Source organism: Anas acuta, chromosome 22 (assembly GCF_963932015.1).
Source record: "Anas acuta chromosome 22, bAnaAcu1.1, whole genome shotgun sequence".
NCBI lineage: Eukaryota > Metazoa > Chordata > Aves > Anseriformes > Anatidae > Anas > Anas acuta.
This window is the reverse complement of record NC_089000.1, coordinates 2,131,775-2,158,420: the sequence shown is the minus strand read 5'-3', so window position 1 is coordinate 2,158,420 and position 26,646 is coordinate 2,131,775. Positions and strand designations below refer to the sequence as shown.

The following is a 26,646-nucleotide window of genomic DNA, read 5'->3' as shown; positions in this document are numbered from 1 at the left end:
CCAAATCGCTCTGCCTGCCTGGCAGGTCCTGGCAGAGCTTGTGGGACTGACGTTGCCTTGTAGCCACATCTGGGCCCATGGCTTCCAGGCCTCCCTCCATGTTTCCACTGGGGGCAGAGCATTGCCACGTAGGCCTGGCCCTTCTCAGGCTGGGATCCCACGGTGCTGTGTACGACCCAAAGCACAAGCTGGCAGTCCAGACAATGCGAAAACAAACACAACATTTGAAAGAGTGATGCTGCAGATGCAAACTCTCTGCGTTTTCAACCCTGGGGTGGTGCTTGGAGATGGGCGTTTAGCTCCCTGCTCTCTGCTGGTGGTGAGGAAGGTTCCAGTTCCAGCAGCACCACATGGGACACCATGGTCACGAACACCATGGTCACAAACACCATGGTCACGAACACCATCTCCTTGGGCAGATTTGGAATAGAAGTGAATGGCTGATGGTGCTGGAGACCCCAAGACAAGGCACCAACTGGGCACCAAGGCATTTCAGTGCACACAGTAACCTCTTCTTACCCCCTTGTCAGGCACTGCTGGAGAGCCATGAGCCCCACTGGTTTTGCTGGTGCAATGTGGGGAGCATCCCCGCTGCTGCTCTCAGCAATGCCTGCGCCCCGTGCGCCTCCTCCCATGTGCGGTTCTGCCTCATTTCCCCGGGGACTCGGCAGGGAAAAGACAGGAAACAGATGCTGTGTTAATTTGTGCTCAATTAATTGTGACAACGATCTCCACACCCTCCGCAGTGCCGCAGCGCATGGCAGGGCCGTGCAAGGGTTGTTGTTCACAGGCACAGCTTGTGCCTCCAGCAGGGCCGAGCAGGTATCCTGGCCCCTTTCCGTGTTGTCTGACTGTGTGCTGGGGTACAGAACAGGTCCTGGGTGATCTACCAGCCAGGTTGTGCCTGAACGATCTCAGGCATTTCTGAAATTCAGGAGATGAATTTTTTAAAAGAACCAGAAATCCTTTTTTTTTCTCCTGGCAGTGGCTTGACTTTCACATCCTTTGCCAGCGTACTCCCCTCTGAACAAGTTTTTGTTGAGGTCTGCACCTGGTACTGCTGCCTTTTTCAGGCTGCTTTGAGCTCGTTAGGAGTGAGAAGTGGGGTTTTCTCCTAGAGGTGAGATGCTGGGGGAGTTTTGAAGATGTACATCACTGAAACAACTGCTCTGATCACCCCAGCACTAGCAGAAGTCACCAGAAGGCCTCCTCCATGGGAAGCACAGGTCAAGGGGGTTAAATGAGGAAGGCATTCCCTATATGAGAAGGGAGAAGGAAGCAGTGTCTTACAGATATTTTTGATAAGTCTTTTCAATGCCTCTTGCACTCTGTAGGTGTGAGTTCCCCCTGCCCCCATGTCCCTGCAGTGCTGGTGGCCATGTAGCAAGGCTGTCATGGCAGATCCGCATCCTCACCTGCTCTTGCACACACCAGGGTGAAGTCTTCAGGCTTACCCGCTCTGTGCTGAGGATCAAGCTCCTTAGTTCTTAGCTGCTGCTGATTTTGCATCTGTCATGAGCCTCAGGTCACCGCTTGCATGACAAAACACCATTTTTGCTACAAGCCCAGGGCTTTATTTTAATGTGCTTGCACTGGTGCTTGAAAGATTTGTTTTCCTGATCCGTGCCCTGCTGCTGGAGCTTTGCTTGTTTCCCAGGGTCCAAAAATCTCTGCTCTTTTTTTCATTCTACTTCCTTCTTCTCCCATAAGAAGAATTGAGGGGTCCTGGACTGCTCCATGGGGTATGTGATAGGGTTGCCGGCTTGGGAGAGGGACGTGGGCTGAACAGGTAGTGGGAAACCCCCAGAGAATGGAAGGGCTGTGGGTCCTGGTGAGGGTTTGGTAGGGATGGAGAGGGAGAACTGTGGGGCAAGAGCAAGCCCCTAGAAGTGTCTGATAGCCCCCAACACCAGCATTGCTCTGAGCCCCGTGGACCCCTGTTTCTTGTTGGAAGTCCCGTGTTTGCTGCATGCTTCTCCTTCACCCTTCAGCAGGCACCCCAACCCTCATTCTCCACCAGGAAACCTGTTCATTTTGCTTATTATGCATGGAGATCGCATATCAGAAGAGACCAAGGTGAGCACCACACAGGTACCTTTCTGCTCCTCCTGCAAGCATCGGGTTCCACACCAGGAGAGAGGACTTCAGGCATGGCCTGGAGGACTAGCAGCCCAGATGCCTTCACCAAAACCACATTACTCTAATTTTCTGCCATCAGATCACCCTTGTGCAAGCATTCCTTTCTGCAAACACAGGTGCCATTCACCCAGCTCTGTGTCAGCTTGGGCTCTACTGCCCAAGCTGGCACATTCATAGTCTGTTCATCCTCATTTTCCTTTGGCTTATGATGGCAACGATCTCGTACCCAGATGCATCAACAAGGGCAGAGGGAGTTTGTCAGGGTGGATGATGGCACAGACTCCTGCATGCCCCATACCCACCGGGGTGGTGTGGAATGACCTGTTTTCTCTCTGTCTCGCAGTGGGATTCGATCAATGAGATGGATGAGTTTTTCAGCCCTATCCACACCTACCAGGTCTGTAATGTCATGACCCCCAACCAGAACAACTGGCTACGGACCAACTGGGTTCAACGGGACGGTGCGCGGCGGGTCTATGCGGAGATTAAATTCACGCTGCGGGACTGTAACAGCATGCCAGGTGTTTTGGGCACCTGCAAGGAGACTTTCAACCTCTACTACCTGGAGTCTGACCGTGACCTGGGCACCAGCACCCGGGAGAGCCAGTTTTTGAAGATTGACACCATTGCAGCTGATGAGAGCTTCACCAACGTAGACCTGGGTGTGAGGCGTCTGAAGCTGAACACGGAGGTGCGGGGCGTGGGGCCCTTGAGCAAGAGGGGGTTCTACTTGGCCTTCCAGGACATAGGCGCTTGCATCGCCATCGTTTCAGTGCGGGTGTACTACAAGAAGTGCCCGGCGATGGTGAGGAATTTGGCGTCCTTCTCCGAGGCCGTGACTGGGGCAGACTCGTCCTCCTTGGTGGAAGTGCGGGGAGAGTGCGTAGGGCACTCGGAGGAGAGGGACACCCCCAAAATGTACTGCAGTGCAGAAGGAGAATGGTTGGTGCCCATTGGGAAGTGTGTGTGCAGTGCTGGCTACGAGGAGCAGCGGGATGCCTGCATGGGTGAGTCCCAATTCCTGCCAGCAGTGCCTGCAAGGTGAGGGGTGGCTGTGAGGAGCTCTTGGCTTCTTTGGGCGAAGGGCTGAGGGCAGAGGTCTGCTTATAAAAAATGCAAAGACAGCCTCCTTGGGAGCCAAGAGCTGCCCAAGCCTTATCTGGCCTCCTTGGTGCTTATCTAAAGGGTCATGGGTACCACTGGCAAGCTGCTGGGGAGCTCCTGTGAGCCTGGCAGTGACAGTTCTTGGTGCACAGGGCACAGCTTTGGGACAGGGGCTGGCTTTGGGATATGGGCTGGCTTCGGGACAGGGGCTGCCCTGGCTGCAGGGAGGCATCTTCCCTACCAGAGGTCCCAGCCCTGTGCCCCCAGCAGCTGTGTGCCACGATGAATCCTGGCACACTCCCACAAAGCACACTTCTGGCCTCTTCGAAGTGTACCATTGTTCACCTCCCCCTGGCAGGCAGTTTGGAAGAGAGGAAAGCAAAAAAAGAAAGGCACAGAACTGTGCAAAACAAGGTTATCGCGTCCATCCATCACCCCTCCCCGGGGCTGCCGCACAGCCCTGCTGTCTGGGGGTGCGGGGAGCCTCCCCCGGGGTCCTCCGTGCTGCAGGGCAGGCTGCAGGCTGCCGACTGTACAAACTGTGATAAGGACACGGGGTGACCACAGCAGCCGAGCACCGGGAGCCGCCGCTGGCAAGGGGCTGTGTGTGTACAGAGCTCGGCGCACGGGGCTCCCAGCGAGAGCCCTCCGCACGGCTTTGTTTGCTCTCGGTTTCTTCATCAGAGGTGTTTAGGGGAGCAGCGCTCTGCCTCTGTAAATAAGAGCATGGGTCCTTTGTTTGAGTTTCGTGGAAGCATTAAGCGAAGCGCTTGTCTTAGGGAGGCTTGATGCAAGGTTAGGACGTCCGATGCTGGGCTGGAAGAGATCCAAGTGCTGCTGGGACCAACACTGGCTCTGGAGAGTCCCCAGCTATGTCGAGCGGTAAAGATGGGCAGAATAAATGCTTCTATCCAAAATTTCTCCTCTCTGTGACCACTGATTTGGAAGTCATCCCGAAACAGGTCTGATCAGAATATGTTTTCCTCTAGAGTGGGTGTGAAGAGTGTATAGGACCAGGCACGTGCCAGCATGGAAAGGGCATTAGCATGAGCTGCCTGGATGGCAGGATCCCAGCTCCACCACTGCAAGGAGCTGTGAGTTGGAATTTTGGTCCTGAAGGACCAAATGCCCCCACATGCTCCCCCTCCGGCAGTCCTATACAGCAGACTGCTCCAGGAGGTCACCACCCAAAGCCCGGAGGCTGGGAGCAGAGGGAAGCCCCAGGAGCTGCACTGTGCTCGGTCTGCCTCGCTTTTCTGTGTTTCCCAGGACACGATTTTCTGTCTGCTGGAGAGCAGAGCTGTGGGAGAGCTCTTTCTCTGCCCTCCTGCCCTTTTCTGATGGCTGCCAGGCTTGTGGGATCGCCCCCGATCCATTTCAGAGGGCGAGGGAGGAGGAGTGGTGCAACCTTCCGTGGTGGTGGTGCGGTGGGCACAAGCAGAGGCTGCTCCTTGTACAAAAAAATGCACTCAATGCTCCTGGGTGAAGCACGCCAGGCCTCGTGGAGTCAGAAACAGGACAAAAGTGTCTCTGGCCTTTCCCTGACCTCACCATCATCTCTTCTCCTGCTTTCCCTGTCCCATTTATCCTCAGCAGCTCCTGGCACAGGGAGTGTGATGGGTCAGCATCAGGTGAGCAGGGGCAGAACCTCCTTCCTAGCATCTCCTTTGCTGGGCGGCTCTGGAGCAAGAGTATCGATATATATTTACACATGATAGCAAACAGATGCAAATCTCTGATCCTAGCTTCTCATGCTTGATTGGGGCAGAGTTCATTTTTCATGGTGAAAAGTGCCTTTCTGGTATGATTTATAACCCAAGAGGATCTGGAGGAGTTGGAAATTAGCCGTTTTAATTGTCAGGCGAACAAAAGCAGGATTCCAGTGGCTGTCGTCCCCAGTAATTTTTCATTTTCCGTCACTGGGATGAGATGATATAAATCACTCCTTGTGGCCCTAATAATCTTTCTATAAATATCAAGGAAATTCATTTTTTGCTTGGGGGGAAAAATTAAAGAGTAGATACTTTGCCTTTATGGTAGTGTTTAAAATGTGATTCCAAATTAATTTCCTTTTGCCTTTCACAGCCAGATGCCTTATTTGTCAAAGCTAAAGATGTTTGAACAGTGGAGGTTTCTCCCCCTCCTTTTTAACATTCATTTTTCTAAGGACCTGCCAGAGTGATGGAAGACAGCTCAGGAAACCAGATCATGGCCAGAGCTGTTCGCAGCCCTTTACAGGAGACGGAAGGTTGTGCCACAGAGCTGGGAAGGACGGGGTGAAGATGAGCGTGGTGGAGGATGCACAGGAATCAGCAAACTTCCCTGCCTCTCATCTCCTTTCTCTAGGTTGTCACCTTGGATTGCCCCTTTCTTTGCCTTGGTGTGTGCTGGCTGGGATCTCCGACCCTTTGTATCTACCCAGTTTCCAGCCCAGCCTTTCTTGGGCTCTGCCAGCTCCTCAGACACTTGGCTTCCAGTCCCACGGCATCTTCTGCCATGGCCACCCCAAGGATGAAACCCCTCCAGGTCTCCCTCCCAGGGCACCACAGCCCTGCCATGCACTTGCTTTCCCCCTCCAGTTTCAAGGCTCCAAAAGACTTTGTCCCCCCCACTCCTCGCTGTCCACAGGCTGCTCTTTCCTCCTTGAAATGTCTCGGTTCACAGCAAGGCACAGCAGTATCTCATACACACAGCAAACAGCAACTTCTGTACCTAGATAGCAGAATAAATAATAGCCTAAGTGAAAAGGGCCTGAGCCATTTACCAGGTAAGAAGACAATTAGAATAATTCACTGTATTTATCCACAGCTGCTGTACAGAGCAAACAGAGACACATCTCAATAAGGTCAGTGCAATCAGGGAAATGAGAAAAGGGAGCAAGCACTTTCACACTGGCTCTGCTACTCTGGGAGGGAAGAAACCCATCTCCTCAAAGTGCTGTGTGGCTGAGAGCCAGGACACACGCACCTCATCCTTTGGATGGATGGGGACGAGGAGAGGAACCCTCAAGAGTCCCAGAGGCAGGTGTGCATCTTTGTGGTATGGGTTTTGGAGCTGTTCAGACACTTTTATTTAAAATCCGGGTCCAGGCATCTTAGCCTCAGGGTGTCCTGATTGCTCTGACTCCTTGCCCTCTGTGGTGCTCAGGGCCTTCATCTGACTGCTGCCTTTGGCTGGGAAACACTAATGAGGGAGTGTCTCTGATCTTGGGGTAGACTTTATCCAGCTCTGCTTGAGCTGAAAAGATGCAGCTTGTGTGCTCCAGGCAAGGGGATGAGAGGGAGACTGTCACTGCTGGGTCTCTGACACCTCCAGTACCCCAACTGAAGAAGAGATGGGGATGTGAGAAGGGTAGTTGTCCCCTCGTGGACAAACCTCTCTGCTGCTGGGATCTTTTCTGCCTCTTGTAGCACATGTCCAGTGGAGATGGATCTAGAGAGTCTTGTTAACAATCTGGAAGCCACTTAAATGTTTCCAGTTGGTGGAATTCATGCTGACGAACCAATCAGCAAATTTAATGTACCTTAAACCTTTCTTGTGGGCAACTTTAATCGAGCAATTAAAGCACCACAGCATTGCTAATGAAGAGGAGAAAATACCCAGCTTGGTGATTGTGTTCTCGTGAATACAGCTTTGCGTCCATGGACTTTTAGGAAGGAAGTCAGCAGGGAGGAGGCATCACCTTGCCCAGCACCCTGCCCAGAGGGGGAGCAGACTCCTTCTCCCTTTCTGACTCAGAGATACGCTGTGTGGCCGAGCCCTAGGCTTCTCTTTGCTTTCTCCAGCAGTGATTTTTTTTTTCCTGCCCATGTAAGAGCATCACACAGCAACCTCCAGCTCCTTCTGTCGTGTCTCTGTGTGAAGCAGCCACCACAGGCTGCTCTGTTGGAAACAGGACGCTGGTGTTGCTGGGCTGACTCCGAGCAAATCTCTGTTTTCCTGGCTCTGCACTGCATGAGGCCCCCAAAAGTGTGCGTGGGGGTCACGCGTGCCTCTGTCAGTCAGCAGAGATCAAACCTGGGATGTCAGGGTGCCCGTTATCAGGCACTTTTGCACTGGACCACATACATACCATACACAGTGGCGAGAGATAAATGCGTGTCAAAAACACCCTGTAACTGCAGCTCCAGACAAATATGTTCAAATACGTTTTATGTTTCTTTGAAAGTCAGCACAGATTTCAAGGAGACTTTCCCTGCAAGTCCCAGCCCAGGGATGCCAGCTCTGAGCTGCAGGCTCCGTGGCTGTGTTGCTCCTCGCTGATGCCTGCTCAGTCTCCTGTGCCTGCTGGCAGATTATCGGGCTGTTGTACCTGCAGTTAGCTGCACCACTGCCCTGGGTGCCTACCTCAGGGGGCTTCTGCTGTGAGTGATCCAAAATACTCTTTTCAAGCAGGAGCAGTGGCGGTTTTGAAGACATGCTATGAGAGTTATGCAAACATCCTTTCAGTGATGCCAGGCAGGAAAATCAAAGGAACTTAGTGATTCACAGCATTTGTATTGTTGGTTTGTAAGCCAGTCAGCTGCTTTGTTAAAAATACAGGCAATGGCATATGGTAAGATTATCACCTTCTGTTTATCCCATGCAAAGACCCATATATTTAATAAAACAATAATAATTTTTTAAAAGGGTAGCTTGTTTTCCAAACCACTTAAGTAAGGTAGGACTGTTTGGATTCCACGTATCAGTTTTCATATGGGAACAGACTGCAAAGAAGTGTCAGAGCTACAAATTGCTTGCAAGATTTGGACTGGACGTTAGGAAAAACTTCTTCCTCTGGTGGATTACGCCCTAGGACAGGTTACTGGAGAGGTGGCAGGATCTCCATCCTTGGTAATTTCCAAGACTAATATATAGAAAAAGCCAAGGCCACTCTGGTGTATTTTTGGGGATAATCTGAACACTCTCAGGTCACTCACCCAGGCACTTTTGGCCCCTTCCACAAGTGCTGATGGGTTCTTGTAGTCACGCTTGTCTTGTACCAGGACTTCCAGTTTATATTCTCAGACCTGGCTGCTAATGACTTTGTTTGGACCCCAGATCCACTGGGCTGTGTGGCATGGCTAATTCAGCCCAGCAAGCACATTAAAGCAGGGTGTAGGACAAGGTGGGCTTAGCATCTCCTCCAGCACCTTTGCTCACTCCTCTAAAACTCAAGCAACTTACTGGGAAGACTGCTCAAAAACAGAAGCCTTTTTTTTTTCCTTTTTTTTTTTTTTTTTTTTTTTCTTCTTCCCTGGAAGAATTGAGAAGGATGGAGATTATTGCAGAACTGCCCTTTACCCACAGACAATATAGGTTTAGTCTGTGGCTGCGAATTGTACGGTTTGCCACTTTTCCTCTGTTTGCTGTGCTTAGCTGCTGACACGGATGAAGGGTGAGAGTGATGCTAGGCTGGAGTTCAGGGTATTGATGGTAATGGAACAAATTTAATTTGTGCTTGGTTGGTCTCTGTAGTTCTTATAAAAAACACCAAAGAGCAGCTGGACTGTGATAGATGGGTCTGGCAGCACTGCAAAACCTTCACCAGGTTTGGAAAGAGCGTTTTTGGTTTGAACTCTTCTGCAGAACTTGTCCAGACTCAGGTCATCACCAGGTGTTTTTATTCTGGATTACCAACACACAGATGCCTGGAAAGCCACTGGGGAGTTACGAAACCAACAATTTGCAGGAAAGCCCTTGCTATTTGCACCAGTACTTAAACTGGAGATGGATCAATGCAATGGGAGGCTGGGAACCTTAAATTCACTACCAGCTCTTGCAAGATGCTCTTGCTTCCCACAGAGCAGCAGGACCAAGCCAAAAAATTTGTTCTGCGTTTGACTTGAGATCCAGATCCTACCCATGTCAACACTTCTTGTGTGATGCCTTCTTCCCCTTCCTGAAAACAAGATGCTACTGACACCACATCCCCGTGAAGGAGAAAGGGATCCAAAAAGCTGCTGGTGCTCAGCTGTGCGGGGGTGAGGGCTGTGCTGGCCCTGTGGTGCCACAAGCTGCTTTTCACTTGCATCTGCTGGAGTGCTGGGCCTTTTTTAAACCTCAGCCTCCTGTATATATCTGTAGCCATATATATATATATGCTGAGAGGGCTTCCACCCTCCAAAACTGCAGGGTCTGGGATTAAGTTCTTGATGTTTTGTGTGTCCTTTCTTCATTTATGCATCTTAACTCCCCAGAGACTTGCAGCAGGGATGCAGGGTTACCTTCACTACCTTCATCTGCATTCGGCTCCACTCCTGAACGGAGTTCTCTGGGTTTGTTTTTGGTCTGGTGAAAACTGCACTATTTTCAGAAACCTTAAGTAGTTCTGTCTAAAACCCTCCAACAAGACTGAGTTTTGTAAAGAGCTTTTTCTTTTTTTTTTTTCTTTTTTTTTTTTTCCCAATTCTAGCATTGGGCCTCTTGCTTCCACCTTACTACTGCAGGCTGTAGCATTTCCCCAGATAAACCTCGTAAAAAAGTCTTCAGCTCCAAGATAAGCCAGGCTGTCTCACCTACGCGAGGCTGCACAGTGTCTGCACCAGGCAGCAGAGCAGCACTCCCAGCACGTTGGGATTTGGACGTTTCCTGCACTTATTTCTTTATTTATTTGTAATGTGGAGAAGAAGAGCAGGGCAGAGGCAGCTGTGCCTTCAGCAGCACTGATTTCGGAGTCTTCAAGGGGGAAGTTTCCCCCCGTTTCTCTCTCCAAAACATTTTGGGGCGTAGAGCATGAAATTGTTTGAATTGTGGGGAGAAGGGGTAGGGGTAACATCACCTCTGGGGTGATGTGAGATGAGTTCAGGTGTGTGGTGTGGATGTGAAGTGGCACAGGGAGGGGTTGCAAGCTGGGGGCAGTGAGGCAGACGCCTGTTTTTAAAAGATGGCTGTGAGTAATATGCCTCTGTTTCAGTGTCTGTGTCATTCAGGAGCCGAGATCGCAAGCATCATGCTGAAAGCGGAGTGAAAGGAGATGGGATTTTCTGTGTTAGCTTCTGCTGCAGCCTGGAGGGCTCTGGGACCGGTGCCTGTCTCTGCCTGTCACAGTGGCAATGACACCTTTATTTCCATCTTTATCTCTTCCCAGCAATGCCAAAGGATAAGATTAAATCAGTGAAACCTGGGCGCAGTGCATCTCAAGTAGTAAGGCAGTTAACAAGACCTGCAGGCACAACCCGAAATGTGTTGTAGGTCCTTATTGTGTGCCTGGACACACCAGGGTCCTGCTTTCATGCCCTCTCCCAGGCTCCCAGAGCACTTCAGGCTGGGTTTCCTACAGTCCTGGGTGCCAGGATGGAGTGGAGCCCTAATACTGCCCAGCTCAATGTGGCCTTTGGGGATGGAGGGTGCCTTTCCAGGAGCCCTCGGTGTCCCACCAGGCACACACAGGGGGCTTGTCCCGTGCTGCTGCTCAGGCTGCAAAGACTGGCTCATTCCCTGCTAGTGTCTCCTCGACAGGTCCATCTATCATCTCCCCAGCCCTGCCAGTTTATCAGCAGATGTTGTCCTGTCCCCAGAGGACGGAGAGGGAGGGAAACAAGCGGACCGAACCGCAGATGGCTGGCAGAGCCGTGCCCACACTTGCTGTTTCTGAGACAAGCCTGCTGCTCTGGAGCCTGTCAGTGAGCTGGGAAAAACGGGGAAGATGTGTTGTGCAGCAGGGGGATCGGTGTAAGCCCCGTGGCATTAACTTCAGCAGGCTGGGATGGTGAGAGGGGTCCCACCCATGGGGCAGAGGGCTGGAGCTGTGCACCACCAAGCCCAGGCTCGGCGTTCCACAAGGAGAGGACACTGGCTGTTTGCCTGTGACCCTCAGGCATGGGGAAAGGGCATTAACTTCATAAAAAATATAAAAAAACAGAATTCCTCACCTTCTGCACAGCTCCTGGAAGGACACTTGTGACAGGTGGCAGAACTTGGTGGCGGTGAAGGCAGCAGGATGGCAGATCTGCACCTCCCTGGTGGGTGGCTGCAGATGTCCGTGGGTGCAGCGTGCGCTGTAACCATGGAGCTCTGCAGATTTTAGACCTGATGTCTTTGGCTGACTTTTTCTTCCTGGCCATTTCTCTGTTGGTTTGCTCTTCTCAGAGCAAACCCAGGAGGGCCTGGTCTTCCATGTGCCATTGGCCTAGCAGGGGAGAGCTTGGTCCAGAGTAGGATAGGCTTGCCATCGGGTACAGTAGGGATTTAATTCTTTGTGCATATTCCTGAGGTGAGCTCATAGCTCGTTCCAAACTGAGCCCTAGCACATGGGCACCAAGCTGGTGTCCCATCTCCCATGCCTGTGAAAGGCCTCGCAAGTGTCTTGCTTCCATCCCCAGCAAGCACTGGCACACCCGGAGGTGTGTGACCCGTCTCTCTCCAGCCTTCCTGCGTGCTTGTGCTGTCCGGGTGCAGGGAGGCGGCTGCCAACAGCCCTGCACTGGTGCACAAATCCACCTGTAATTTGTCATTTAGGTTCATTTTCCTCCTGGGTGCATTTAAAATAATTGTGAATTATTGCTACAGGCAATTAATGTTTCTTTACAGCATTAAATGCTAAGTGATTACAATTGCTTGGTGCAAATCTGCTGTGCTTCACGTTCCCATATTTCCTCCTGGCCTGTCTCTCCGTACCTGATATATCATCATTTCTCCCTGCCTCTCATTAAATATTGGTGAGGGGAACCGCTTCAGTGTCTCTTGAATCAGGAGTCCCTGGCTACAGGTTGCCACCTGGGTAGAGATGATGGTGGTTTGCAGGGCAAGCTCACGCAGGGAGTTGAAGAAGTCAAATCCTGGCATGCACGCTGCTTGGACTGTGGGGCTATCCCTGATCCCGTTTGGTAGGCTGTGCTCATGCTGTGTTTTCATCCTTTCCCATGCTGAGGAAATGGAAACTTTTACTTCTTAGATATATATATTTTTTTAATTTTATTTTTTTGCCAGCTGACTACCTCCTGAATTGGTCCACAGTAGAGAAGAGAGTGTAACAGCCCCCACCTCTGCCTTACACCCATCTCAGTGCCCAAAACCAAGATGCTGCAGGCTCTTGAGGTGTAAGAGCAGAGAGTCCCTGTCTCTCTTGGTGCATAGCATCCCGAGGAGCAGTCAGCAGCAGAGCCTGGCAAGCTGCCTGGCCTGTCCTTGGTGTGGCTGGCTGGGACAGCATGGCTCCTCTCCCAGCTCTGCCTCCCTGCTTTTCTGTCCTCCTCCGGTGCCTTTGAAAGCTGTTGGAAGAGAGTCCCTTCATGGGACATCTTGCCGAAATTGCTCCCTTGTCTTTGAAGCAGTGCAAAAGTGCTTCAGAAGCTGAGGACAGAGTCTGAAGAGGGACCAAGAAGCAGCAAAGCTTCCACGTGTCTGGAACGTTGTCTTCAGCTACCACTGCTGGAAGTAGCTCAGTTATAAGGAGGCGATTGCGTTACTGTGCAGCTTGGGATATGTGAAATATGTTGGCAGCAGTCATTCTAGGGAGATCCGTGGCAAGAGAAGGAAGGTTATTAATAAGAAGACAAATCAGCACCTAGGAGCAGAACAAATGGACAGCTCGGAGGAGCCCAGATCACCAGGGGTGCTGGATTGCAGACAAAACACTTCTACATGCTTGGAAGGAAAAATTGAGGGTGTATGCAGAGCTGGCCACTGGGGGTAAGGACGGGAAAATGAAGGTATTACTACCTCAGTAGGGGAAAAGAGAAATGAAAAGGGCCCAGAATAATGCTTGAAACAGTGGAACTGGTCCTGCAAATGCTTGATAAATATGGAGACTCAGACAGAGAAAGCCTGTTTGGAACTGAGATCTTCTGGATGGGAGGGATCCTGCCACACCAGACAGACACCTGCCGTGACACCTGTCACTGCTGAGCTAATCAGCTTTCCTAACGAGATAGGACACTGATGGCAGCCCTGGTGTGGGATGAGGACACGATCCCACTGTGCAGCCACCGGCACCGGGCAGGGGCAGAGCAGCCGAAGGTGGGCTGTGTGACCAGGAAAAGCTCAGCCTGGCTCAGCTGGCCTTGCTGTCCCCCTGCAGAGAGCAGGCAGTGTGCATGCAAAGTCAGTTTGCTGCAAAGCCAAACGAGAGAAGGTGTGCTTCCTTGTGCTGAGCAAGGGAACACGTTGCTTTGTACAGCACCAAAGCAGGGGCACGCAGAGGGCCATGGACCAGGTGTGGAGATCTCAAGTCCTGAAACCACCCATGTGGATGTTCGTGGGCACCTAAAGACACCCAGCATGTGTATGGGAAGCACTGTGAAGTGAGGAATGTAGTTTGCCCCATAAATGATGGTGCTCAGAAGGGGTAGTGTGGGGTGGTGCAGAAGGTGCAGCTGGGAGAGGTCTGGGCAGCAGGCACAGCTGCCAGGAGAGCACACCGAGCTTCACAGGCACCTCACAAAAAACAGAGGCACCCGAGTCTGCCTGTGAAACAGTGGGGAACAGGTCCTGGGATGGCAGCGCACACAGCCTGGGGGGAGAGACCAAAGCAGATTTCACAGAGCCCAGTTTCCAGCTGCGTGGCTGGAGGGGGACTCACCTGGGCATCAGGGAGAGGGGCTGGGATGGGGCAGAGAGTGGGGTTCAGTTCAATTCTGTGCTGCTGTGGGCTGCTTCTCATCCAGGCACGTCCCCCTGACCATTGCCCCTTCCCTCCCTCCTCTGCAGCCTGCCAGCTGGGATTTTACAAGTCAGCCCCCGGGGACCAGCTGTGTGCCAAGTGCCCCTTGCACAGCCACTCGGAGAGCCGGGCAGCCCGCGTGTGCCGCTGTGACAGCAGCTTCTACCGGGCTGTGCAGGACCCCCCCTCGGCTGCCTGCACCCGTAAGTATACCCCCAGCTGCTGTGGCTCCTGAAGACACCTTATCTTGTCTTCAGACACATCGTCGTGTCTTCACACACGTCTAATGCTCCCTGGCTGGCCCAGCACACAGCCATGGCTCTGAGCAAGCTGCCCAAGGTGCTGCAGCAGCCTTTCAACCCGTGTTGCATGAGCTGAAACCCCCCCGGGCAGAGCTCCCTCGCTGTCCTCTGGCTCGTCCTCATCCTGCAGGTCTCCAAATACCTGAAACTTCTCCATCTACCCCATTTCCCCCGGGACCCTGCTCTGCCAACCCCAACCCCAACGGCATCCCCCCGCTCTGCCTGAATCCTCTGCTTCCCTTCCAGGTCCCCCCTCGGCTCCTGTCAACCTGGTCTCCAGCGTGAACGGCACCTCGGTGACGTTGGAGTGGGGGCCGCCGCTGGATAAGGGTGGGCGCAGCGACATCACCTACAACGTGCTGTGCCGGCGCTGCGGGGGGGACGTGGGGCAGTGCGAGGCCTGCGGCAGCGGCACCCGCTTCGTGCCCCAGCAGATGAGCCTGGCGCAGGGCGCGCTGACCGTCACCAACCTCCTGGCGCACACCAACTACTCCTTCTGGGTGGAGGCCGTCAACGGAGTGTCGGACCTCAGCCTGGAGGCCAGGAGGGCTGCGGTCGCCAACATCACCACAAACCAGGCAGGTAGGAGGAGCAGACATCCCCCGGAGAACGCTTGGTCGTTGACAGGGACGCAAAGTGGAGCAGGAGTCTCTCAGGTTGTCCCCGCGGCCTTCTGTCCTCTCCCAAAGGGCCCAGCAGCAGGTCCTGCTCTGCTCGCAGCTCACACCAGTGCCAGCCCCCGGCAGGCGACAACAACCTTAGTGGGGAAGAGCCTCTCTCGTGCACATTTCACCTTTGCAAATCCCTTCCTGAGAAATGCTCTTTCCCCAGGAAATTCTGCACAACAATCCAGCCCAGCTGGGCCAGGACCTTGCTTCAGGGTCCCCTGGGCATCACCGCAGAGCAGAGCTCAACTAAGCACCTCTCATGCACTGTGGGAGAGGTGACAGGGCAGGGACAGACCCCTCTTGTTAACCCTCCCAGTTGGAAACCAGCCCTCTGCCCCTTCCCGTGATGCTGAGCCCCCCTCTAGGGAAGAGATTGGGGCAAATGAAGCAAACACAAGCCCAATACCCAAGCCCGTTCTCCCATCCTTCACAGCACTCAGCTCTGCATGGCTTTAATTAAAGCAGAAATGTGTTTTAAACCATTTCTAGGGACATGCACAGGGCTCTGGCTCCCTGCTGCCGTGCCCATGCCCTGTCTTTGTGTCCCCAGCCCCGTCCCAGGTGGTGGCGGTCCGCCACGAGAGCGCGGGCCAGAACAGCGTCACCCTGCTGTGGCAAGAGCCCGACCAGCCCAACGGCATCATCCTGGAGTACGAGATCAAGTACTATGAGAAGGTAAAGCCACGTTCGTGCCTGCACATCAGCCCTGCTGGGGCAGATTTAGGCTGGGTACAATTTTTTCCTGTTGCTGTCATGCAGCTGTGAACAAAGAGCTATTTTCAAAGATTTTGTTCCCTTCCTACGGTTACGCTGTGCTGAGATTCTTGGTGTCGCTTCTCCACAGGACAAGGAAATGCAGAGCTACTCGACCCTAAAATCCAAGGGCACCACTGCCACCATCTCGGGGCTCAAGCCCGCCACCCGCTACATTTTCCAGGTCCGGGCTCGCACCTCTGCTGGCTGCGGGAGGTTCAGCCAGACTGTGGAGGTGGAAACGGGGAAACCAGGTGAGTGTGTGCAGCTGTCTTGCTGGAGGTAGCCCTCCGGAGACATGCTCATATGTTAGAAAGAGGAGAAAGAGCATACAGGGCAGAGAGGATCTGGGGAGATCCTGAGGGTCCAGACTCTTCTCCCTGCTGGCTTGCTGCATCACTGTGGCTACCCCAGATCTGTGCTCGGTTTCGCTGTCTGTAAATGGGTCTTGTGGACTGGGAGAGACCCAAAGCTGGTGGAAAGGTGATGGTGCTTTATTATTGAACATAGCGACCCTGGTGGGGTAGGGGGGTCTCTGAGCTCAGCGGAGCTTTCCCCACTCCAACTCACCTCCTTCCTACCCTATTTCTCCCAGTCTCTCTCCGGTATGACACGATGACAATCGTCTGGATCTGCCTGACCCTCATCACTGGCCTGGTCGCGTTGCTGGTGGTCCTGATCTGCAAGAAGAGGTAAGTGTGTTCTGGATGTCCATGCAGCCTGCCACCGGGTGGGACAGGAGGGATGGGAGAGCCTGGGCACAGCTTTTCTCTTCTCATTTTTGGGCAGAGCACACATAGGTCAGGGCATTGCCTTCACCCTGCCTTTGGGCTGCTGGGGGCAGCAAGAGACAGGAGCATCCCTCTGAGCCCTGTGTCTCTGTGACAGGCACTGCGGGTACAGCAAGGCTTTCCAGGACTCTGATGAGGAGAAGATGCACTATCAGAACGGGCAAGGTAGGACCCTCCCTGCTCCTCCTCCTGCCCCTGGGGTGCACAGGACCTCAGCCCCCTGAATGGGCAAGGACCTGGACCATTTTCCCCAGCACTGCTGTAGTTTTTAGGGTTTTGTCCACTCCTGCTTCTGGGGATGTGTCGAAGAGAGATGAAGTGGGGCTCTGGTCCCAGGGGTGTACTGGTAATGGGGTTGTAGCGGGTTCATCTGAGTCAGCAGCAGGTCAGAAGAGTGGGAAATGCACCACAAAGCCACGTGAGGGGTTACGAAGGAGTTGCTGGGGGTGTGACTTGCATGGAGGAGATCTGGATGGCCACGTCCTGGAGTGCCTTGGGTTTCCTTGGGGATCCCCAGCGTGTCACCCCAAGGAGTCCTGCCCCTGCCTGTCCAACGCCCAGCTCCTGGGCACGCACCTCACTGTGGGGCTGTGTGGAAGAGCTTATTTCCTCTCTCCCCTTTGAAACCTGACAGTGAAATTCCCCGAGTCAAAGTTCTACGTGGACCCCCACACATACGAGGACCCCTGCCAAGCCGTGCACGAATTCACCCGTGAAATTGAGGCTTCCCGGATCAAGATTGAGAAAGTCATTGGGTCTGGTGAGTCCCCAGCCCAGGCTGCCTCTCTGCATCCCATCTGCTTGGGCAATTTGCTGGGAGGCAGGGACATCTCCACGGCCCGCTGGGACCACAGCAGGCTGCACGGTTCTGTAACAATGCTCAATCAGGGCTTCATCTGCTCCTTATTTCCCTGAGATGAGAACCGTGAGTAGGATGCCTTTTTTTTTTTTTAGTGCATGAAATAAACTCTCCTGCGTCAGCTTGGCGCAGGCGGGAGCTGCTCAGCCGGCGTGGCACCGATGGCTCAGCCTGACACCGGCAGATGGCTCGCCCTGTCCCGCGTGGGTGCTCAAACGCGGCCACCCTGCTCTCAAACCTCGGAGCAAGCATCTGGGGTGACAAGAGACGAGCAAAATAGCAAGCAGAGTGGTAAAATTTCAGAACAAAATGGGATTTTGCCTAGGAACAGGGGCTTGCAAGGAAGCACAGGACACAACCAGAGCCAGAGCTTCACCAGCAGTGCCCCGGGGGCTGATGAAGGCTCACACCGTGTGCAGGGCCAGCCAAGCTGACAAGCAATAGGAAACCTGACTGCTTGTAGCAGTGGGCATCCCTGCTGCTATTTATCTTCAATGGCTGGAGCACGCTGCAGGCGTACAGGGCTGGGCAGGGCATCTGTGGTGCTGGAGGGTCTGTGCAAGGAGCTGAGCACCATGCCCTCACCTTGCACATGCCCTCACCTTCTCTTGCCTTGCAGGGGAGTCTGGAGAGGTGTGCTACGGCCGCCTGAAACTGCCAGGGAAGAGGGAGATCTCCGTGGCCATCAAGGCTCTGAAGGCAGGCTACACGGAGAAGCAGCGGCGGGACTTCCTGAGCGAGGCCAGCATCATGGCACAGTTCGACCACCCCAACATCATCCACCTGGAGGGGGTGGTCACCAGGAGTAGGTGGCCGGCGGGGACGGGGTACTCTGGTGGGGCACAGCTGGGGGCATATCCCCCTGGGGGCACCATGGGGATGGGGGTCAGAGGCTGCTTTGGGCAGACGCCATCCTTTGGCTGCTTTGGGTAATCTCTTGTCATTTATCCTGGGGTCCCCTGCAGCCCATCCCCTCCTGCTGGCAGCACTGGAGACCCCAGGGCAGCGGGGAGATTTCCCATTCCTGGGATCTGCTGAGGGAATCGAGGAAAATGTGGCTCCTCCAGCACAGTGCTGCGGGCTGGCAGGGAGCAGCCTGGGGGGCTGCAGGGACTGGGAGCCCTGTGCAACCCTGCCTCTTTGCCAACCCCTTCCCAGGAGTTATATCTAAATTGTGGGTAGCTTGTTCCTGATCTGAAGTGAGGCTGAAGGTTTCAGGCTTGGGCCATGCTTCGTGCCGGGAAGCTTTCTCTCCTGATTGGCATTCCCCATTAACATCTTCAGATGGAGACAGGCTGTCCCCGGCAGCCCTGCTGCTTTTCCTCCTTCCCCTTTGAACCCTATTAGAGAAATGAACCGCTTGTTCCTGGCTGCAGCCCAAACCTCTGGCAGCATCTCGGCAGTCCTTGGGAGGGGGCTTAACGAGATGAATCAAGACCACTCCTGGCATCTCCTGTTACAGGACAAGCTTCCCATGCAGCCCTTGCCCACCTTGCTGCTCAGAGCTCCCCGGTGCCCCAGGACAGGGTGATTGGATTAGGAGGAGTCCTGCCTATTAGCGTTTGTTTTAAAGGCTGCCTGTATTGAATAATAATTTGGATCCTTCCTTCGCAAAGGCACACGGCGATGCAGAGCGTTATGTTAATGGCATGCAAATTTCAGTGGGATAAGAAAGCTGACCTAGCCACATCAATAGTGCCTGGAGGGAGGGGTAAGCGTTGGGGTTTTGGCCACGTCTCCACCACTGTGCCCTTCCTGCATTGTGCAGGGTTGAGACCACCCTACAGGACAGCAGGAAACCCACCAGCCTGAATTAACATCGCTCCCAGCAAAGCCTGGCACCAGGCTTCTCGGAGGAAGGTGACTTGTCTATTAACTTGACCTCCCTTGTCTTCTGCAGGCAAATTGGTCATGATTGTTACTGAATACATGGAGAACGGCTCGCTAGACGCCTTTCTCAGGGTAAAGTGCTCTCTTGTATTTGTATTCATTGCACATCCCTCTGGGCTGCAAGGCTGGAGATGAGGTTAGTTCGCGCTCCTCAGCCCCATGACCACCGTGGCCCCTGTGTGAGAGCAGTGGGTGCTGGATTTCCCCTCTCCAGCAGCTGCTTGCCCCAGGGCACTGCAGCTGGCTCCCTGCAAAGGCAGGGTCACCTGCCCAAGCAGCACTCAGAGGTGCTGGGAGGACGGATTTTGGGCCAAGACACAGGTTTTGGAGTTAGAGGAGGTGCTACGCCAAAGAGCTACTCAGGAGCTAGTTTAATGATAGCAGTGTCAATGGGACTGCTGAAAAAATAAAAATGAATAACCTCTGTGTTATTTCCTCTCCAGAAACACGACGGGCAGTTCACCATCATCCAGCTGGTGGGCATGTTGCGTGGCATCGGAGCAGGCATGAGGTACCTGTCTGACCTGGGCTACGTGCACCGGGACCTGGCTGCCCGCAACATCCTGGTGAACAGCAACCTGGTCTGCAAAGTGTCTGACTTTGGCCTCTCACGCATCCTCGAGGATGACCCTGATGCTGCATATACCACCACGGTGCGTGGCTCTTGGTGTTCAAACTCTTTTTTTTTTTTTGAGCTTTATAGGTGGTGATTGCCCCAAGCCAGTGAGGGTGTAAAAGTTAGACACCCAAGCCAAGGTAGGCAGTGCAGGAGTGGAGACGGTCACCTCACCACTGCTTCCTGGACATGAACCCAAAGTGTTTCTGACCTTCAAAGCATAATATGAGAACACTCTCCTTCGTAAAGAAACATCCCACAGCCAAAGTGTGCAGTGAACAAAGAGAAGCAGGGTAGGAGAGCAGGGAGGTTATCAAAACTCCCCAGCCAGCAGCTCCCATTAGCATTCAAGGACCACTCCACAGGGATGCTCCCATGTCCCTGCTGGAGTCCATCCCTAGACTCCATCAACTCCTTCAACCACAGGTCAGTCACTGTGATAGTCTTCAGTAGCATGGTCACACTCTCCAGGTGACACCTGGGGTGTGGAGAGGACAGGAGTGAAAATTCTTGAGCTCTTTGACTTACAGGTACTTGGCTTTGCAGCCTAGTTGATTTTGTTTTAATGTAGGACACGTTTGTCTGCGAACCTATTTTAAGATTCTCTGGCCAACCTGACAGCGCTGGAGCTTGATGTGCTCCTCTAGTGGAGGTCATAAGAGGGGAAATGAAATTCATTGAGGGAATGTGTTCTTTTTGCTTTTCTCTGGACATGAAATAAATTATCGTTCTCCCGAGGCAGTCCTTTGGCAGATAGGCTTCCCTGATGTGGGTCAGTTTGGAGAGGCAGCTGAGGAGTCTGAGCATCACTTTTCAGAAAGACCAGGACTAGAGAGGCAGGAAGAGCTTCACGTTGGTTTGGGCTGGCTCCTGGCACTGCAGAGCATGGCCTAACGTGGTTGCAGGTCTGAGAGGTGGGTGCACAGGGACTCAGCGTGGAGAACATTCCTTCAGGACAACCTTCATTTCAGGATTCAGCTTGGTAGAAAGGCAAGAAGGGGCCCAAGGCAGTCTCTGAGCTTTTTAATTTTAAAAAGGAATTTCAGGAAATGGTGTGGCAGGGACTGTACTGGACCAGGAGGGTGACCTGAGTGACCAGAGCATACGTATTGACCTACCAGCTGACCCTTTCCAATCCTGCCCAGTTTCTAGAGATGCTGTCTTAATGTATCCAGCGTGAATGCAAGCAGAGAGGTCAGTAAAGTATGGAGCTGCCACTGTGCATGGCACAAGCAGAGGCTTTGAGGCATCCAGGCACGGTGAAACCCACCAGAGCTGGTAGCTCCTACCTGGTGCTTAGCCCAGATAAAAATGAACAGGGGCAAGGGAGCTGCCCGTGTTTTCCAGGCAGAGGAGCATCCCAGCGAAATGAAAGCTTCGTGCTGGTGCTCCAAAAGGTGGAAACAACCCAATAGGTTGGGGGCAAAAAGGGAACAGTGCACAGTGAAGCGTGCAGGATGCAGCTGTTCCTTCCTATGGGAGCTATGAAAATAACATGTTCCTTGCTTGCCGTTGCAGGGGGGCAAGATCCCCATCCGCTGGACGGCTCCGGAGGCCATCGCCTACCGCAAGTTCTCCTCGGCCAGCGACGTCTGGAGCTACGGCATCGTCATGTGGGAGGTGCTGGCCTACGGCGAACGCCCCTACTGGAACATGACCAACCGGGACGTGAGTGGACGTGAGGCCTGCCTCGCCTCCTGCCCCGTCCCGAGACAGCCTAGCAGGGGTGCCAGGGAAAAGGGACCCACAGAGCAGCCCCTGCCTCTCCTCACACCCCCTCTGGGCTGTGCACAACGTGCCTGTCCCCTTAGTGGGGGCCCCGGTGTGTTGCCTGGTGTTGCCCCTCGTTTTGCTGCACGGTGGCTCCTGGCTGTGTCTGGTTGGGCACGGGGGTCTCCCACCCCTGTCTGCTGCTCTGTGCAAGCCTTTCTGCGAGCTGGGGAGCTTCAGTGTACATTGTGCCACCTTACCAATTGCCTGCCAGGGGTCAGGGCTTCCTTAGGATCGCTGACACCCCACTGCATTGACCCATCAGTTCCTCCCACACCCGCTGCCCACACGTGGCTTCCACGAGCCCCAGACTTGTAGCACCCAGCAGCAAGCTTTGGGGGCCACTCTTATATCAAGAACAGCACAAAAACTAAAGTAAAAGGTAGGTTATTGCCTGGCTAAAATCTGGGTACAAAATTTCCAAAAGGAGGCAGAGAACGGATGCTTATGGCTCTGCAAAACCATAGGACTCCTTATTTTGCCTACAGGTGCCGTAAATCTGCCTGCTTTCTCCCTGCTCTTGAGTCCTGGGGATCCCCCCTCTCTGTGCTGTTTTTCCTGTGAAAGACAGTGGCTTTGGTGACAGATGGTGGCTGCAGTCACTTGCACAACCTCGTCTGCGTAGGTCCTTTGAGCGGGGTTTCTCCCAGCTTTGCTGAGCAGTGGCAAGCCCCGGTTGCAGAATAACTGAATGTGAATGAAGCCCTCATGACTTATCTGCTGGAGGCAAGCTGCAATATTTTAGGCCTGTTGGTCCACTTAATAGATCTGCTCTCAGAGCAGTGATTTCTTGTACATGTGTGGTATCTCAGCTTACTGCAGAGTCCGCACACAGCTCACCAGCAATAAAAATTGTCATTTAGCATGAATCTTGTGTACACCTCCCTGCTTCCCCTTCTGATGGCCTTAACAGCTCATGCACCGGGGATCTCCCTTGTGCACAGCAGTTCAGGGTGCTCGGAGCCGGGCAGGAGAGCAGCTCTGCTCCAGCGCCGTGGCTTCCTTCCAGGTCATTAATTCGGTGGAGGAAGGCTACCGCCTGCCCGCCCCGATGGGCTGCCCCACGGCCCTGCACCAGCTCATGCTGGACTGCTGGCAGAAGGAGCGCAGCGAGCGGCCCCGCTTCTCCCAGATTGTCGGCGTCCTGGACAAGCTCATCCGAAACCCCGACAGCCTCAAGTGCACGGCCACGGTGAACAGGTAAGGGCTCGCCGTGATGGGCAGGGCTTGCCATGAAAAAGGGATATTTTGTCCAGTTCTAGCAGCAGTGGCTTGCCCTGTGACCACGGGTTACGGTGGGCAGTGGTAAACGTCCTGCATTTTGCTGCCTTGCACCCACCAAAGTGTCCCAAAAACGGGGCTGAGCCAAGCACGTGCAGCACTGCCCACGTAGCAGTGTGCCCACCTTCACAGCAAGGGCTCTCCGGGTCCTCCCCTCTCTGAGGTGGACCATCTAACACCACCACCTCCATCCGAGCTCCAGGGCTAATTCATCACTTCTGTCCCGCTCTCAGGTTCACCCAAACGCCCTTTGACAGGGGTCTCCTCGATTTCTCCGGCTGCCTGACAGTGGAGGACTGGCTGGACTCCATCCGGCTGGGGCACTACCGGGACAACTTTGCCATGGCAGGGTACTCCTCCCTGGGCATGGTGATGCGAATGAACATCGAGTGAGTACCAAAGAGCAAACAGCACCGATGGGGCTGCCCCACGCTGTCCCACTAGCCCCAGGCAGTGGTTGTCCTCTCTTGCCTTCCTTGACCTAGACGGTTCATCCTAGAGGGGCATGCCAGAAACACATCCTTCAGGAAGCAGGGTTGGGGCTGGGGCACTGGGCCCAGGGCTGCTGTCTGCATGGAACAGGAGTGCAAGAGAGGCAGGAATTGCCCCCTAGAGATAAAGGCTGGGTGAAGGGGTGTTGAGAAAGGCTTGTCCCACTGTCCATCCTCCTCCCCTTGTTGTAAAGAGCTTGCTCCTGCACCTCTCTAGGGGATCTGTGAGGTAGCTGGTGCCACAAGCGGTACCAGAAGAGACGGCAAATACATCCTGGGCTTACATTCACCATCCTCTGGTGTTAGCTTTCGTACCAGGGCTGGAAAAAATCTCTTCTACCTCTGAGGAGAGTTGCTCCTTGCCAAAAGCAGTAGCTGCCGTGACTCAGAAAGGATGTGACAGTGAAAGCGTTGGTCGAGCTGGGACGGGTAAAGCAGGAGGAGGTGAAAGGGAAGATGGAGAGATGCAGGCAGAGGGCTGTCAGCTGCATTGATCGGGGGCTGTACCTGGGGCCTTCGCCGTGGCACTGAACGGATACAGATCCTTGTTTCTCTCACACACTTTTGAGTGCAGGAGGCTCATCATCTGCCTGTCTTTCTGACTGGATTATCTGAGGGCATCTCGCTAAAACTGCATCCAATTTCAGAGCATCGATCTTGTCACCTACTAGCCTGTCAGGAGCGGTGTCCCTTGCTCCTGCTCTCCCCTCGGCTGTCACAGCAGCCCTGTCAGGAGGCTGTGCCATGGGGAATGATGGCCTCTCCTTCCCTGGGGAGCGTGTCACGGGCCCCTCGGGCAGCCTGGTGCTGAGGGGCAAACGGAGAAGAGCCAGGGGAAGGGTCCTGGGCTGGTCCAGGGGGTGTGCATGCAGGGAGGAGCTGTGTTTCGCTGGGCTTGAGGATTGTCTGACAGTGTCCTTATTCTCCAGGGACATTCGGAGTCTGGGCATCACCATGATGGGCCACCAGAAGAAGATCCTGAGCAGTATCCAGGCCATGCGGTCCCAGCTGCTGAACACAAATGGCCCCAGGAGGCATCTCTGATCACCGAATTCGCAGACCCACATCGGACATTCCTTAACACTTACCCTGACCTGGGGGCAGCAGGGTGGTGAGCAGGAAAAAGGGGCACCAGACCAGGATCTGGAACTGCTCCAGCATCTCTGATTTGAGCTTCAGTGGAAATACGGCTTTCCAGTTACCTCGACAATCCTGCTGCCTCCTTCCCCCATCTGAAGCGGGGAGCAGACTTCCAAGCAGGCTAGAGACAGGTCCTTCCTCTCTCCATCCTCTACTGTGTCCCTGTGGGGCCGGGGGTCCCCATACAGCTGTGCTGGACGGGTGGCAACCCCTTCACACAGCGGGATGGCCCCAGCAGCACCTGCAGATGGAGGGGTAGCACTCATAACAGCAATACCAGGACCAGCAGGACTGGGCTTGTCACGGGCCCCAGCCCCTGTGGATCTGACATGTGGGGATTTTGGTGGAGCCCGGAGCTGAGGAAGGCCCCACAGACTGCCATGTGGCCCTGATCCTTGCAGTTGACTTTGTGTTTCACCTCCACTAAGCCCAGGAGGGCAGGGGATGGGGTACAAGCTGACAGTGCTAGGCAGGCTCTGTGCAGAGGATCCTTTCCCCCTTTCCCCACACGGGGAAAGAAGCAGCCAGGGTCTGCTCTCTGGAGCCTCAGGAAATCTCAGGTCCCACAGGAGACTCTCTGCCTCATGAGCACACCAGCACTGCTCTTCTCTGGATAACAGCACAAGCATCCCGGGGCAGCCCAGGCATGCTTTTTAGGGCCACAAGCTCAGGTTTCTCTGCCATCTCCTCCGGCCTCCCCCAGAGCTGCACCCAGCAGAGAGTTTGTTCCCATCTCACCTGGTTGGGGGCCAGAGGGATTTCTGCCAAACTTTCTTCTTATATCACCCTAGAGAAACCCATGCTACCTGCCTATACCTGGGGCTGCCAAGTCGTCTGCAGAGTGGGGGTCCCAAGCAATATTTCCAGCTGCAGCCACACAGCCCTGTGGCTGGAGAAAGGGGCTCTGCTCAGCCGTGTCAGGCAGGGCTGGCAGGATCTCCAGCACTGCCCGGCTGGTAAGCCAGGTGACAGGGAGGTTGGCCTTTCCTCCTCATCTCTGTCCCCTGCAGGAGCATCTCTTTGGGTAAGCTTCCCTGGTATGGAGCAACAGCCTCCAAAGACGTGTGGAGCTGGTCTGAGAGCTGAGGTGGATGCAGTGATGCAGATGTGCCAGGGAGGGTGAGCGGGCTTGGGGGCTGGAAGGCTTTCCCGAGTGTAAATACGATTTTCTATGGGTTGGGGACTGTTTTACTGAAATCTGATGTTATGTACACAAACGTTTCTCAAAGCACAGAAGCCCCAGATGTGGGGTTGAACTCACTGCAAAAAAAAAAAAAAAAATCTCTGCTGGGAGCACGGCTCGGGTGGGGGGGTGGGGGTGCTGGAGAAGGAGAAGTGCTGGAGGGGGGCCCTCGCTGCCTGCTGGGGACCCGCCACAGCATCCTGTCCTGAGCACTTGCACAGAAAATCCAGCACCACCCCAGTGCAGGTACAGGCAGGATCTGGCCCAGGGTCTGCTTCTCCCAGCACTGTTTGGGCACCAGGCGGGTGGGGGGCGGGTTAAAGCCATTTCCCAGTTGCAATAATCCGGGCTAAACTGGCCTTTCTGGGGCTGGCTTAGCTTCCTATCCTGGGCACTTATGTCCTGATGGCTTCTCTGGCTGTGGCGGGCACTTTACTTCTTCCTATGGAAGCTCTTTGTACCGGGGGACAGATGCAATGTGTTGTTGAATTCGTGTTGCACTCCGCATCCTGCACTCAGACCCGCCACACACCCGCCCTGCAGAGTGACCACAGGCATCCTCCCGAGCCCTGCAGCACAGGGCAGTGTGCACCTCCTCCTGGACAATAAAATTCCTTCTTCCCACGGGCCATCTCCTCGCCTGTTATTGCCCCTGTGCTGCAGAAAACTGCCTTGCCACTCACGGAGAGTACAGGGGCCTCGAAGGATGCTTCGCAGGCACAGAAGGACCAGCACTTGGATGTGCAGCTAGCCACCTCCTTCCCTGCAACAAAAATCCTCCCATGTGTGAAGGATACATCCCTAGGGATGTCCTTTCACCTGCAGCCCCTGCCAGCCCCATCCAGCACCTCCTTCCCCCCAGACCCTCCTCTCTGGCCTCCCATCGCCCTCCCCAGTGTCCCCTGTCCGGATGCATTGGCTCCAGGCTGGAGAAGCTGCTGCTGTGCAGCATCCCCAGCTGAGGGCTGAGTTTGCAAGCCCTGCCATCTGCTCTCAGGTCTTGGTGTCTGCCTGTCTTGTCACTGTGTCAGGACTTTCTACCACCCACATGATGCCTGCAGGATGCCTGCTGCTCCT

The 26,646-nt window shown here is 54.2% G+C and overlaps 1 protein-coding gene across 1 annotated transcript in view; it reads left to right on the top strand.

The window, feature by feature from the left end:
* The window catches only part of EPHA8 (EPH receptor A8), a 44,903-nt gene extending 19,263 nt beyond the window's left edge, over positions 1-25,640 (top strand). Inside the window, exons 3-17 of the mRNA XM_068658572.1 lie at positions 2,483-3,146; positions 13,873-14,028; positions 14,374-14,709; positions 15,346-15,470; positions 15,640-15,802; positions 16,144-16,240; positions 16,437-16,504; positions 16,974-17,099; positions 17,818-18,003; positions 19,099-19,160; positions 19,532-19,741; positions 21,223-21,372; positions 22,484-22,674; positions 22,989-23,144; positions 24,176-25,640. Of these exons, the coding sequence (XP_068514673.1) occupies positions 2,483-3,146; positions 13,873-14,028; positions 14,374-14,709; positions 15,346-15,470; positions 15,640-15,802; positions 16,144-16,240; positions 16,437-16,504; positions 16,974-17,099; positions 17,818-18,003; positions 19,099-19,160; positions 19,532-19,741; positions 21,223-21,372; positions 22,484-22,674; positions 22,989-23,144; positions 24,176-24,290 (2,805 nt within the window). The 3' untranslated portion in view covers positions 24,291-25,640. The remainder of the gene's footprint in view (positions 1-2,482; positions 3,147-13,872; positions 14,029-14,373; positions 14,710-15,345; positions 15,471-15,639; positions 15,803-16,143; positions 16,241-16,436; positions 16,505-16,973; positions 17,100-17,817; positions 18,004-19,098; positions 19,161-19,531; positions 19,742-21,222; positions 21,373-22,483; positions 22,675-22,988; positions 23,145-24,175) is intronic.
* The last annotated feature ends 1,006 nt before the right edge of the window (positions 25,641-26,646 follow it).